This window comes from Silurus meridionalis, chromosome 27, assembly GCF_014805685.1.
Source record: "Silurus meridionalis isolate SWU-2019-XX chromosome 27, ASM1480568v1, whole genome shotgun sequence".
In the NCBI taxonomy this organism is placed as follows: domain Eukaryota; kingdom Metazoa; phylum Chordata; class Actinopteri; order Siluriformes; family Siluridae; genus Silurus; species Silurus meridionalis.
The window spans coordinates 10877889-10893666 of NC_060910.1; the positions used below are offsets into that span (position 1 = coordinate 10877889).

Genomic DNA, 15778 nt, shown 5'->3' on the forward strand with positions numbered 1-15778 from the left:
TTTTGTGGTGCACTCAGGTGTAGACATGACATAGTGATGATGTTGATAATGATGATGAGACATGCTGTGACAGTTACTGGAGTCACAACAGTACTGGTGATGAAAAATTAGCAATACAAAATTACAAATATTCCTCTGTTTGCAGAGGTACCAGGGGAGGAGATTAGCCAATTACCTGAGGTTTCTCTCCAACATGTGCAATAATGAAGTGAATCTGAAATCTCACAGAACTGGGTAAATGCAACTTTTAGGTTAATAATGGAAAGTCTCTGAGCCACTAGTGCACTCCTCTCTCTTTATGTCATTCAAAATCAATAATGGCTCATATTATATTTTTTTTATTAGAATATTTACACTATATGAACAAATGTTTGTGGACACCTGACCAAAAGATTTTTATGTTTTTTGAACATTTAATTCCACATTTATTCTCCATTTACTGTTATTATAATATCCACTGTTCTAGGAAGACATTTAACAAAGTTTATGAGTGTGTTGTGGTGATTTTTGACATTAGTTAAAAATAGGTAATGACGTAGGTTAGAATTCATCCCAAAGGTGTTCAAAAGGTCAAAGCTTTACAGTAGGCCATACAAAGAGCCATGTAAACAATGTTTTAATGGAGCAGGTTTGGATCTCCTAGTTCAAGTATAGGAAAAATTTACTTTACAACCCCTTTAAAGACATCATATACACTTGTGTGCCTCCAGCTATGTGTTAACAGTTTAAAGAAGAATCACAAACAGCTGGAAATGTCAGGTGTCCCAATAGTTTATCCAATTTGTGTATCTAAAAACTAATGGCAACATTTATTATTTATTAAAATCTTTCAAAAACTGTAGATTTGCTTAATCATACCTTTAGAACAAAAGAAAAGTAGTTATTGATGTAATTGATGAGTAATTGATAACAGAATATCATTGAATTTCTTGTTTAATTCCATTATAGCAATATAAATAAGAATTCATAATTTTATACACATCTGGTTTATTGCTATTATTAGTATGAAATGTTTTACTATCTCTAAAATTCAGTAGAAAATACTTAATAATGCTATATAAAGGTAATGAATGCAACATGACTAACAAGAAAGTAATCAGTTGCAGTGTGACCTGAGGCACCTAGGCACAAAGCTGACTAAATTTTGAAGATTTTGACCAATTATTATTATTTTTAATTATGTTATAAAGCTAACAATTGACATAAACTATAAGTGTTCACCCTTTATCCAGGACATGACAAATCTGAATGCTATCATGCCATCTGTCACCGGAAGTACACAAAAGTGCATCTGGCCCACTCTATGGGTGTCAATCAAAGTGCTGCTAGCTAATTTAGGGGGTGAGCTCAAGCATACAGAAGTTGGCAGTTAGTGCATTCAGCTGTTCTGTGACGTATCAAGAGCATCAGTCCCTGAATCATCAGTTCTGATGCAGTGGCTGGTTTTACATGTCTTCAAGGAAGCACTCATCCTCACAGATTGTAGGGTCATGTTTAATCAGTGTAGTAGGAAGTAGTTATCAGTTTGGCACTGTGAGTAAAAAAAATCTCACGTGTCCTATCATTTTAGACTTACTGCTTACTTTGGAAGACTCTTGAGAGCACCATTTGAAGAAGCCCTTGCTTTTTCAAAACATTTTCAGTCTGGGCTTGCAAAAAGCTGTTTAGACACACAGCCTTAATGTGTCACTGAAGAGGCAAGGGGAAAAGGTGTACAATCACCACCCAGATACTTTAACTTTGCTATTCCATAATTTTTTTTGATGTTTTGAGATTTGCTGGCATTTTTTTCTAAAGATCTCACTTATATGAACAAGGGGTTGAATTGTGATAGCAACAGCACATTATATTATCACAATGTATGCATCTTTTTCCATATAGAAATACAGAAATTGTAATCATGCTATGTCTTTGCTATGGATTCTGTGCAATTTTTTTGCAAAATGAAAAGTATTTACTTAAACATGTCACGACCTGTAACAGTATAGCCAGACTGATTTTTTTTTCAACATCTATGATAGTTTATGAGCTTTCAAAAGGTCTTCTGCAAAGACCCTGGCAAAGCTTCTGAGAAACTGCAAAGATGCAACAACAAAGCCACTCTAGATGCCATCACCTGCATTGATAGCGCAAAATGAAATCCTGTGCAATCTTCAGCTGTTTCTTAGGTCCCCTTGGCAAAGCTCTGAAATGAATCCCAACCAGACAGCAGTGACAGGTGGGCAGTTTAACATTTATTAAACTATGCAAGTTTTATCTGCCAGAGGAAAAACTTGAATCTTTTCACATATGCATATAAACTCTTCTTTTCATATGGATGTATTAGGAATATAACTGAATATGAATATTTTATTCAAATTGAATATCCATCTGCTTGGACTAGAGGTGTGCATCAAGAAACAGCAAAACAGTGCACAAATGTGAAGGTTTCCTTTTATTCAGTTAAAGATTTGTGAGATAAACAACTTATTTATTCATAAATCCTTATTAAATTCCTGGTCATGGTAGAGGTGCCTTAAAGGATTATTTTGTATATATTTTGAAATATTGTAGCAGCAATAAAACAACAAAACAAAAATAATTACTTTAAAAAGTAACCAGTTCTGGATTTAGGCCCCACCCATTTCTGGTTTTAATACAAATAATTGGAGAAATTTATATATGTAGATTTCCATTATTCAAAATGAATGTTAATTTTTTATTATATGGCAGATAATTAAGATTAATAAAGTGGCTTACAGATCGTTACTGTGTAATCAGAAATGTGTAGGAAGTATAGCAAATACCCCATCTGCATTTTTCCTGGGTTGTTTTACTCATATATCAGGTCATAAATATGCTCATATAGATTCATGATATTTATATTTTGCATTTAAATCACTTGGCAGATACCCTTATTCAGATCGACTTCTCGTAGAAGTCCAACATCCAACATCCAACACCACTGAGATAACAATGCTTACCACTACCACTAAACACTTTCCTGTCTATTAATACACTTTATGGACTAAAAAATGGACAAAAATATTGTGACACCTGATATTTCTACCTATGATTAATATAACAGGAAATGGGTAATAAATGTGGAATGCGATGTTCAAAAAGCACATGTGAATCTTATGGTCAGGTGTCCACAAAAGTCTGGTCATGTAGTGTCATATAGTCATAGCGTTTCTCCGTTATTTTTGCTTGATTATCTAATTGATATTTATTACATAACTAAGTGTTTATAATTAATTTCTTTATTAATTGTCAACACTTAAAAAGTTTTTGTTTTGTTTTGTTTACATTGGCCTGTCTTTTCTGCTTTTACGAAAAGCAGGATTCATTCTTTATATTTTAAACTGCACACATAACCGTGTGTTTCCTGGCTAGGTTTTTTTAAACACTTGCCCACCATGATGCTATTCTAAATTAGCAGCTGTACCAGCCGAACTTCCAGTGTGCTATTATGATAACATAGATGACTCAGAGAGGCAATTAGAATTCATGTGTGTGAATTTTCTTAAATAATTTTTTCCAAAAACAAACTGGCAGGGGTCGATACACAAAGGGTCACAGCAAACATGGGCAGAATAGCAATGTAAAGTTATAATCATTAAACAAGGCAAGCATCAGAGTGATGAATAAGTTGGTCATCGAGAACAATGATTAACTTTCACAGACACTTTGGTTGGGAAGTCTTTGGAAAAGTCCTGGGTTTCTGTAGAGTTTAAGGTAAGTCAAAGAAAATGAAGAACTGCGGTTGTATTAAGGAGAATCGATGGGATGAAGTGTAGTAATACATCAATGTGCCATTTGACTCAATTGTTATGTCAACTTGGCATCAGAATTGACAGTAGCAGACTTCAAGACATATGACTGTTATTGAAAATGTATATTCAAATAGGTTTATTTCAGTTGACACGGAAGCTCCTGAAGTGTCATGTTGCCCTATAAACATCGCTATCATGTAAATCTTTACTAATGGTCTTACCTGCATTATGGAAACAATTGTGAAATGTAATGAGCATTAAATAAATCAAATCGGAAACTTGATGCTTTATTTAGACATGATAGAATATGTTTGACTTTTATGTGTACTTGAAGCCATCTATTAACAAATGTCACCACTCCAGACTGATATTTTCTCAGGCCCATCTTTAATCATACAGTACTGTGTATGATAAGTGTAAAAATGCTGTAATATATGAATGCTTTCAAAAACAATTAAAAGTATACTAGAAGTGTTATTTTCATCAATTAACAAAATGGAAAGTAAATAAACCAAAATCCAATCAGTATTTGGTGTGACCACCCTTTGCATGTAACACAGCATCAATTATTCTAGGTACACTTGCACACAGTTTTTGAAGGAACTCGCCAGGTAGGTTGTTCCAACATGTTGGAGAACTAAACACATATCTTCTGTGGATCTAGGCTACTTCAAATCCTTCTGTCTTTTCATGCAATCCCAGTTAGACTTGATGGCATTGAAATCAGGACTTTGGCAAGGACTGGACTCCTGCTATAGCCAAATATTTTAAATTCTGACTCATCAGTCCAGAGCACCTGCTGACATTTTTCTGCGCCTCAGTTCCTATGTTTTCATGCATAGTTGAGTCACTTAGCCTTGCTTCCATGTTCATTATGGCTTTTTTTGGCTGCAGTTCTTCCATGAAGATCACGTCTGGCCAGACTTCTCCAGGCAGTAGATCGGTGTACATGTGTCCCACTGGTTTCTGCCAGTATTTTGCTGATGGCACTGTTGGAAATCAAAAGAAAAATAAGCTTGATGTATCTTTCATCAACTAATTTAAGTTTCTTTGGCCGACCACTGCATCTACGATCTTTAACACTGCCTGTTTCTTTTTGTGTTTTTTCAAAGTAGCTTGAACAGCACATCTTGAAACCCTAGTCAGACCTTGCTGATACTGTATAACTACCCTGTTTCTTGTTGCTGTGCGACTGTGTATGACCTGTGACATGAAACTGTATTCCACAACCTCACCTTAGTAGCAGAGTCTGGCTGTTACTCACCCAGTTTATGTTCCTACACAGCTAGATCTTTTCAGTTAATGACTGTGATCCAACCTACATATGAAATTAATGATCATTAGCAACTGCTTGGTATAATTGGTTAATCAGACACCTGACTCTGATCCTACAAAATTCATGACTTTGTGCAAGTGTACAAAGTGTGTAAAAAAAAAAAAAAAAGAAAGACAGTTTTTTGGTCACACCAAACAGTGATTTAATTTAGATTTTTCTTCTGTTTATTTATTTTGTAATTTTTTAATTGATTAAAATTATTTAACATTTTTATTTTTTAAAGCATCACATTACAGCATTTTTCAGCTGCCTTAAAACTTTTGCACTGTACTATATATATATATATATATATATATATATATAGACACATACACACACACACCGTATTTTCCGGACTATAAGCCGCTACTTTTTTCCCACGCTTCGAACCCTGCGGCTTAAACAACGAAGCGGCTAGTTTATGGATTTTTCCTTGGTTTTTCCCGGTTTCACAAACATCAAGATAAAAAATCAGCACCAAAACATTAGACTAATGAAATTGCGAACGGGTTCAGGTAAACCAATGAAACTCTTTATATTAAATCGCGCTCCCACTGAATCGGGCCGCAGCACATCATAAATATGGATGATGTTCCTCTGACGTTTGACCTGCATCTCACTCGCACTTTCTACAGGAAATGCGAATCATTCATCATGCTGAAAACAACCGGGCATGAAAAAACGCACTTCACCTGTGTTCTGAGCTGCACGGCATCGGGAGAAAAGCTTCACCGATTGTGATTTTTAAACGCACGACGATGCCAAAAGAAAAACTCCTGAGAGAAATTGTTGTGAAAGGAAGGAGGAAGACAGTGAACAATGACTTTCTTGGTCGGCTACTGTTTAGATACAAGCCGCTGTTAAGTCAGGGTCATGGGAGAGCTCGCTAACTCCAGTTGCAACAGAAATCATATAAGCACAGACAGGTTTCCAAAACTCGTGCTTTTTTATTTTTCTTGGCAACAGAATTAAGGGTTAGTCAAAGAAACTTAGAAATGAGCATCAGAAAATAATAAGGACATAATCCTCAGTCTTGCACACATGCAGTAATAGCGGAAAAATGCGGCGGCATGCTATTCCCAAAATGCCGCTCTGCTTCTAAAGGAGCCACAACATATATCACCTGTTACACCGTGTAGCAGACACTGTCTTTCGTTAAAGTCTTTGTAAAGTTCATTAGTTTCAGTGTAGACACAGGTGCGGCTTATTTATGTTCAAAATAAAAATCTTTGTAAAATTCAGTGGGTGCGGCTTATATTTGGGTGTGCTTAATAGTCCGGAAATTACGGTATATATATTGCCAGCAGATTTCATCATGCACTTTAAATGTCAACTTGTATAATGTAAATTCCTTATCAAAATGTTATTAATAATAATACATAAATGCCTTTAACCTAAATCCTTGCATCAATGCAAAGGGAATAAGTTTTGGAGTGTCTTTCTAATTATTTATTGTCAGAGGTGATCCTGTGTTTGAACTTCTCTGTTCAAGTTTTTCACCTTGCACAACTGACAACTGATATTTAGCACAAATACGCACAGTAGGAGATGACGTGCTGCGTGCAGCTGAAAAAAAGGACTTGCGTGCATGGGTGGACAAGAAAGGAAGAGTCCATGCTGAGAAACTGTCAGCTTCCCAGAGAAGCCATGATTAATTTATCCCAAGCTGTAATTAAATGGTCCTCTCTAAATGGCTTACCTTCAATAGTGGAAAAAGAAGAAACATCCTGAGCCTATCATTTTGTCTAAGCGTTATTAGACTTCTGTATTTTTGCTAGACAAACTAAAAAAATATATACAGTACTGAAAGATTTCTAAAGTATGGCAGAGATCATAATTGTATTGTCTTCTCTAAACTATTATTAGAATTGTAAGAATTTGTGTAATTGCACAAACTAGAGAATAAGATAGAGACGGGTTACTTTGAGCCTTATTCATTCATTTAGTCATTCATTCGTTTTTCGGAAGAGATCTTGGAAACACTGGGTGCGGTACAATACACCAGTGCCGGAATTTGGCAGTCAATCTCAGAACACTGTTCAGACACACACACATACATATACAAATTTACAAACTCATTCACTTTACATATTTATTCATCCTTTCACTCAAAACACTTTCATTTCTTTCACTAGTGCTGAAATGGTCACTAAATAATTCAGTGCATTCTGTTCTTTTGGCTAAATTTCCCATTCATTCATTAAGTCAATCAAACTTTATATTTAACTTTTCTTCCATCTAAACAGGGTGTGTAAGCACCCACTATGTTCTCCCCATTGATGATAGTGTGCTGATGAAGTGCATACCTGACAACAATTTTGGCAACCGACATCTAATTTTTTATTCTGCTACAACATATAGCTATATATAAACACCTCGATCAAATTGTGATATTGATTGTGTGGGGAAATTACACTGAATCCCTTTTGCAAATAGATACATTATAAAGTAATAATAATCAACATAGTACACCATTAAAAAAATATAGATTTGTCGAGGGGGTTAAGGTACGATATAGACAGGAAGAACGTATTTGTGCAAAGGCTGTACTATTTGGGATATTGTTCAACCCCAGTGACACCTGATTCTAGACAATTGCACATATCATAGCTGTATAAGCAAACAGTTGCATTATTTGAAGTGGAAAAAAAATAGGCTTCACGTGATTATGGACTTATCACCCATTAGCTAAAACTGCAATAAAAACAAGCTAATAATATATAGGCATTTAAGTCGTAAATAATTTGTTCTGCATCATGTAATGATATGTACAGTGTTTTTTTAATAATATTGGCACTCTTAGTAAATATGTGCAAAGAACGCTGACAATGCCTAATTAATATATTTGCGAATATTTAATAAATTGATCTCAATGTTTTGTGTCTCTAATTGCTTAATATCCATGATATATATTGATATATATAAATATTAAATATTCGCAAATATATTTATTAGGGATTGTCAGCGTTCTTTGCACATATTTACTAAGAGTGCCAATATTATTAAAGAACAAATGCCTTTTAAACGACTTAAATGCCTCCAGGTTTGGCATGTTTTCTGGCAAAGATACATGATATAATAATGCTGTTGACCAATTGCATAATAAGGTCAGTAGCTTGCCTATTATGATGTTTTGACCTTTGCCATTTTATCTGATTATATCTACCAGCAAGAAGCGAAAGGGGTTCAGCAATATAGTGCTTATTATATTGGTTTATTTGATGTATTATATATTTCTACATAGGTGTTAATGCACGTAAAGCCTGGAATCACTATAAATAATGATTAAAAAAAGATGAAAAGAGGTTGTATGGTCAAATGTTGCTTCATTTTTGTACGGTTCAATATGAACTTGTGATGTGATGTCTGTCTGTTTATAGATATTTGTTCCAGATTGGGGTGAAACATGTGTCAGTTTCATTGCCAGTGCTGACAACTATTCAGGATCAGATGAGAAGCACAGTGGCAGCCTGCCGCTCAGGCATTAATGACACTGCAGCATGTTTAAAGGTAGGTCTAAGCAGTCGACCTCAACAGCATCAACAACAACAGCAGTGAAAATGTGTGGAAGCGTTGAAAACGAGGAGCGGAAATTGCCAGTGAATTAAGGGACATTAATGGGACTCCTGAGTCACATACCAACAACAACAAATAAAGTGTTCATCCTTTTTTAGTAGAGTGTGATGATATGATGTTCATGTAATGCCAGGAGTCCAGCAGAGCAAATCTGTTTGTGTATGCCATAATAGTGAGCCTCAGCATTCAGGTTTGCATTGGTATTCCATTTAGATAAAGGAGTATGCATTTGAAGACATACTACAGGATGAGAAGTATGGAAAATAAATTAATTAAATAATGCAAGCTTTCAGTGCATTAATCTATAGAATCAATTGTAATAGCTCTTGATGAAACACTCCAAATCCTGAAATGTATTTATTTTTTTATTTTTTTTTTTTTTTTAAATGGGCCTCAGGCTGAGAAATGGCACTCATTGCAACTGTTGCCTATTTGTTCTGCTTTTGTTTGTAGGTTTTCATCACCAGCATCATTAACAGCAGGTTAAAAAAATTGTCTGGTTTCACTTGTACTCAGTTGATAACTGTCATATGATACCAAATTAGGAGGAAAATGGTGGGGAAACTCTGTGTCAGACTAGAGATGTCTCTGAATTTCACCTGAAGGAGCATGAATTGGGAGATTTTCACATTCATGCGCATATTAGGGAGCAGTCAGATATGAAGCCTGCAGGACATACGAAGATCGTGATCGTTAACCGGATGCATTTACAGCATGCAGTCCTTCATCTTTAGTAGCTGCTTGATCAAAACCATGGGGCTTTAAATTAGTCCAGTAGCTTTATATTTTGTCAAATAGAACCAGTTTGCTTCATTAGAAAAATGCTGCATGCAGGTACAAATCCAGCCCACATAATAGAGAAGTTAAAAACTGTCAGAGGCAGAACTCTGACAACATGACAGTGCTGGCATTTTCCTTATGTTATTTTTTTCTTTCAGTGTTTTCTGATATTTTGGTTGGCATAGTGATAAAGTATAAAAAAAATTACTTTCTGGAATTTGTATACAGATATAAAAAAAATATTAATAAAAATAAGACATTGATATAGTGCCTTAAACCCCTGCACATTTGAAAAAGCTGATTTCAATTATGATATCCTTATTTTTCTACTATACTGTCACTGATTACTGGTGCATTAGAGCATACACTAGGCAAGTCAGAGGTAGGAAACTTGTCAAAAATGCACAGGAGCTGTGATAGAGCACAGATTTATGCTAGAGACTGGATTCCTCTCAGATTTCACTCTTTGTTTTGACGTTTAAAACAAAGATACAATTGCACTTGTATAGTTGTTTGTACTGCACTCTTTCAAAGCCTGTGTACAGAAATTGGGATGTAGATTTAGATTTACCATCGAGCAAGACAGTGGAAAGACTTGAGAAGAACTAGGCGGCAGATATCATGAATATCAATGATTACAACTCTATAGAAAGAAGTCAATATAAAAGTGTTTTAAGAAGTATGTTCAGAATAAGCAGAGTGTAAATGACTCAGGGAATGAACACAAAATTACCACATCTGGGAGAGACTATTAACAGAAGTAAGGGTTATAAGGGAACTTTAAATATCCAGACAATACGATTGCGATCTATTTTATTTAGTATGTATGACAGTGTACAGGTTCTGAGAGTGTACACAATGATCAGACATACATTAATACCTCCTAATATTGTGTAGGTTCCTCATGTTTTGGGAAAAAAACAGCAATAACTCATTGAAGTATGGCCTCCAAAAGAGCACCGTAGGTATTCAGCCAAACACTGCAACACCCCACAAGATCTGGCCATCACAATTTGGCATTTGCATGCTTACATTTGCCCATTTTTCCTGCTTCCAAATTTAACTGACATTTCTCTTGCTGCTTAACGTATCCCAGGTGCTATTGTAATGAGAAATTAGAAAATTGTATTAAATTGTCCATGGTTTCTCTGTAATATAATATCTGATCAGTGTACAACAAGTGTCCCTGATACAATTATAAACTCGTGTTACTCTCTGTGTGGAATTTTCATGTGTATATGTATGCGCAGTGCTGTGAGATCCTTTGACATCCATCCAGGATGTATTTCAGGATCATGCCCCAGTATTTATGAGACAGGCTCTGTATTCACCTTAACCCTGACAAGAACAAAGCAGTTACTCTGGATGAATGAATGATAAATGGTCTTATATTTCACCAGGATTACATTGGGAAATGATGATTCATATAGACATTCTTGAATGCCTCCTGTTCTGTCATTTCAGTAATAATGACTAATATTCTGCTAACAACAGAGTGAATTAACATATTGATTAGTGCTGTTGCCTTTTAGAACCTTCACATTGACTTCAGTTTCACTTCAGACATTTACCAAACCCCGGTGATTAGCTGTTAATCAGCGGTCATGGAAAATTAACACGCATCATACAGTCAGGCCTGTTTAGCATGCTAAAGACTACGTGACACAACACAGTAGCCTCTGAACTTCCACCTCTCTCTCGAAAATGTCACCACATTGATTGTGATTACAGGTTCATTTTTCCTCCTGAAATTTCTCCAATTACAAGCACTGTGCCAGATGGAGAGACAGCTCTGGGAATCATTAGCACGCACATTTAATTAAATCTGAGTCTTAATGGCAGAGGGTAAACATGCATGATTAGCATGTATATAGGGTGCTCTTGTGCCCCATTGAGTATGCTGAGGTATTTTCTTTTTCTTTTTTTTATTGTTTTTTAGCGAACATTTCCACTCAGAAATTCATGACCAGGTGTCAACAACTGTCAAATGTAACAGTACAGATGGCATGATCTCTTTATTAGCATTCAACAGCCAGGTCTGATTGCATTTATTTATTTTTTGTCATCCCAGGAGCCTGCTTATCACACTGACCAAAAAATACTAGTTCTCTAAACATGTCTTTTTTTGCAGGAAAGCAAATTGGAGAAAGCAGCGGCTGTGGTTGACAACTTCTGCTCACAGTACTTTAAAATGGAGTTGCCTGCATTCAAAACAAAGTGAGACTTAAATAACTTATTTTCTGTACTGTGCAATATGGACAAGTCTATTTCCACCCACATACTTTCCTCTTCTATATTATTATAAACTCTAACACCATTTTTTTTTCAACAAATGAAAAGTCTAGCATCAGCCACTTGTCATTGAACATATGGTTTCTGCCCTCCATAGGGGTTTATAGTAGGAAATTAGCCGTTTATTCTGAATAAAATGTTTCTAAAAATAAATGTTTATTTAGTTATGAAGAGATCTAACTATCCAGTTACACTGTATGGGAATTATTTTAATTACGACTTTCCAACTGCGAGAAACCATCCCCATAACTTCAGAGAGTATATGTGAAAAACTGTGCAACATGAAGGTAGAAAAAATGTGTGTGTGTGTGTGTGTGTGTGTGTGTGTGTGTGTGTGTGTGTGATCTGTTTAGAAGGCATATGTTAAGTCATACCTTTTTACAGATTCTCTTTAAATGCAGTTGGCATCAAAGTTGTGTACCAGGCAGATCCTATAGAAACTTTCATGATTTTTTATTTTGTCAGAATATTTTTATTTTTTATTAATTTATAAAGGAATCATATTCTAAAAAATTTTGTTAATGCTAATACTTAGTAAATGATTTTTGTTTTTTATTATTATTATTATTATTATTCAAATAGCAATTGAAGGTTTTTTTTAACACATTTGCTTTTGATTATATTAAATTGCTCAGCATTCTCATTAACTTTTGAGGTTCATGTAAATTACACTGCAGGTGCAACATTAATCCATTTCAGAAAATAAGATTAAAAGGCCCCCCCACAGCAAACTATTTAATAACAATAGCTAATTTAGACTCACTAGATAGCGATTTTATTAGTCTGTTTCTTGTTACATGTTCTATTAAAAAAAATACATCTATTATGTGATATAATTCTGTGTTTCCAGAAATCATCTTGAGTTCCAGGGAAATGAGCCCAAGAGCCAGGCATGGATAGATCTGACTACCAGTTGCTGCTTCCAGCATTGATCTGCACAGTTCTGCCAAAAACTGGTGAGCATGCTCCTGCTTTATCACAGGAATGCACAATGGAACAGAAACGTGTTTATTACTTCTAGAAATATGTAGAAATTAACTGGGTGCTATTTTTTAAAAGAAAAAAGAATCATTATTCACACATCTGCTCTATTTGTTGTTTTACAATTTGATTATAGATATTTGGTCACATTAATCTATTTAAGTTTTATATTCTAAAACTTTTCATGCATTAATTTTTTTAACTATGCATTGTATTGTGGCAAATGTGTATCTGATATTTTAACAGTCCATTTTAATTAGCCTTAACGATTGTGTTCTTTGATTTTATTGTCTTTCTCCTAATGAGCTCCCATTAGAGACAGCACACAGTATGAAGACACGGTTGTAAGAACCCAGTTTTGTTCAGAAAATCCTCTGTAATCCTGAGAGATTTTTCTTTTTGCACTTCGAGAAGTGTAAATGTGTACTAGATGACCACATACAGAGACTAACAGCAATTAAAAAGTATTCGTCTTCAAAGCGAAAGATTTCAGTCAAAGAGAGAGTTGGTCAAACAACTAATTTTCTCAGGGGAGGAAAGAGGAAAAACAGACAGCCGGTCTGGCAGAAATAAAAATTCTGAGCACAGAACCCAGACATGATGGAATTGAATCCATCCAAACAGGGCTTAACTAAGGGTTGGTCACAGACTAAGGAAGGGTTAAACAATGGCTTTTATGTGTTTACCAGATATTTCATGGAATTTTGTGAATTAATTTTGTAATGCACCCAGCATGTAGAAATGAAGGGTAGATGTTACACCACAGAGGGATACTTTAATAAATCTGTGAATTAGGAACCAGATTAAAAAAATGACCAAATGTAGCTATTAAAGGGATTATTATTGTTTAATTTTTTTGCAAGCATGGCTATTAACTGCATGTAAGATCAGCTTACCTTCTGCTTCTCATCATTTCAGCAGCAATTACAGAAATGTCAAGAGCACCAAAACGATCAGAAGTAATAGCTAGGGCCACATGTTGCTGTTAATTAATTTAAATTTCTGTTTGCCTTTAACATGACAGAAGCGGTCATTAAGTACGAACACGGCAGTGCAGCTTTAGCGCTTACTGCAGGGTTTCCATGACAGATCCTGAGCTTAATCGATTGCATATTCTGAATAGAAAACGTTTAATTATACGGCATTTGTTTTCCTCCTGTCCCCACAAGGTTTATGACGTAAGTGCGAACACTGTTCTATTATTAGACCCCCAACACACACACACACACACACACACACACACACACACACACACAAACAGATGCACATCAGAATGTTGGTTGAATAGGTGAACTTAAACATTATAAAGCTAAACAAATAAAGCTTAATAGAATAGTTTACACATACATTTAAGACTTGTTTCAAAATTATAACAATATTAACAATGTTACTTTTTTAATAACAATTAGGCAAAATGAAATTGTCCAAAAAAAATTTTTTTTTTTTTTTTACAATTACATTCATGAAATTAATATAAACAACAGAATGGCATGTTAGGGAAGTTTATGCACTCAGTCTGGAGGGATGAACTTTTCTAAAAAGACAAACTAGGGAAGCAGTGTGGAGTTCTGATCCACATTAACAATTCTGTGTGCTTCATGTGTTACAATATTATATTATAAAGTATGTTTATTACACTCATTATATTTTAATAAGCATTTAATTTTTAATCATAAATACAGTGCAACTGTTTCCTTGCCATATTTTCAATCCCATTTTGTGTCATAATATGTACAGTAATGGTTGGAATGATTCTCTTTTGTAGTTTGCAGTTTTCTGGGAAAGATTAGACCAAATATTAAAATGTGTAAATAATTAAAGGTTGCTGCTTTAATCTGTGTGCAATATTTGAACAATATAAAATATGGTTGTTTAGATTCTATAAAATGTATATTTAAAGTAAATTTGTTTCTAGAACAATACTGCTTCGTAAAACTCGAAGCGGTATAATATAATAAAATCAGGCCTGTAGTATGTAAACAAAAAAAAAAGATCTTCCCATTTCCATTTTTTTCCTCCTTTGCCAATGATGTTTATAATGCATTTTAATAAAGCAAGATGTTGAGTTTGTGCAAGACTGATAGTTAAAGACTAGATGGCGCCCTTTTACTATTTTGAAAACTAAAGGCAACGGTTTTAGAAACGAAATGACAAGTGTCAAGTTTAAATAAAAACGTTATTACATTAATATTGTTGTTATTGTGGTTGTTACTACTACTACTACTATTACTACTCCTACAACTACTACTACTACTACTTCTACTACTACTACTACTACTACTAAATGAATGGTGTGACCTGAAACATTACAAACGTTGAATATATATATATATATATATATATACAACATGGTGTATATATACGCGGCTTTTTTATCCATTATCAAAGTAGAGTGTTCCAAAGGAATGATTGTTACATTTTGATTTAAAAAAAAAAAAAAAGCTTTGTTGCAAGCATCAGTGGTACTATTCATCACAGGAATAGAATTGAAGCATGGATCATGATCCTTTTTTATTTCATGTTCATTTATTATGGACATAATCAGGATTTGTAACCAGCATATATACTGAATGGCAAAAAAACATTCATTTATTTAGCACTTCATTAGCCTCAGTTATACACCTACACATACTGTTCACCTACAGTTCTGCAATGATCTAATTATTTAACATATAAATATATTATCTAATTATATAACATGTTATCCATGTTATTAGCCAGTAGTTTCGAGTGTGGCATGATTGTTAGTGACTGACAGACTGGACTGTGTGTTTCTTTATTGCCCTATTCTGTGTGTGAAAATCACAGATCATCAGATAAAGAAACACACAGTCCAGTCTGTCAGTCACTAACAATCATGCCACACTCGAAACTACTGGCTAATAACAGTAGTTTTAACAGAAGTGCTAAATAAATGAATGTTTTTTTGCCATTCAGTATATATGCTGGTTACAAATCCTGATTATGTCCATAATAAATGAACATGAAATAAAAAAGGATCATGATCCATGCTTCAATTCTATTCCTGTGATGAATAGTACCACTGATGCTTGCAACAAAGCTTTTTTTTTTTTAAATC

At 34.5% G+C, this 15778-nt stretch overlaps 1 protein-coding gene across 1 annotated transcript in view; it reads left to right on the forward strand.

Moving 5' to 3' along the window:
- The window catches only part of gc (GC vitamin D binding protein), a 35775-nt gene extending 21796 nt beyond the window's left edge, over window positions 1–13979 (forward strand). The window contains exons 3-5 of the mRNA XM_046842055.1: window positions 8451–8580; window positions 11558–11643; window positions 12569–13979. Coding sequence (XP_046698011.1) covers window positions 8451–8580; window positions 11558–11643; window positions 12569–12650 — 298 coding nt within the window. The 3' untranslated portion in view covers window positions 12651–13979. The remainder of the gene's footprint in view (window positions 1–8450; window positions 8581–11557; window positions 11644–12568) is intronic.
- The last annotated feature ends 1799 nt before the right edge of the window (window positions 13980–15778 follow it).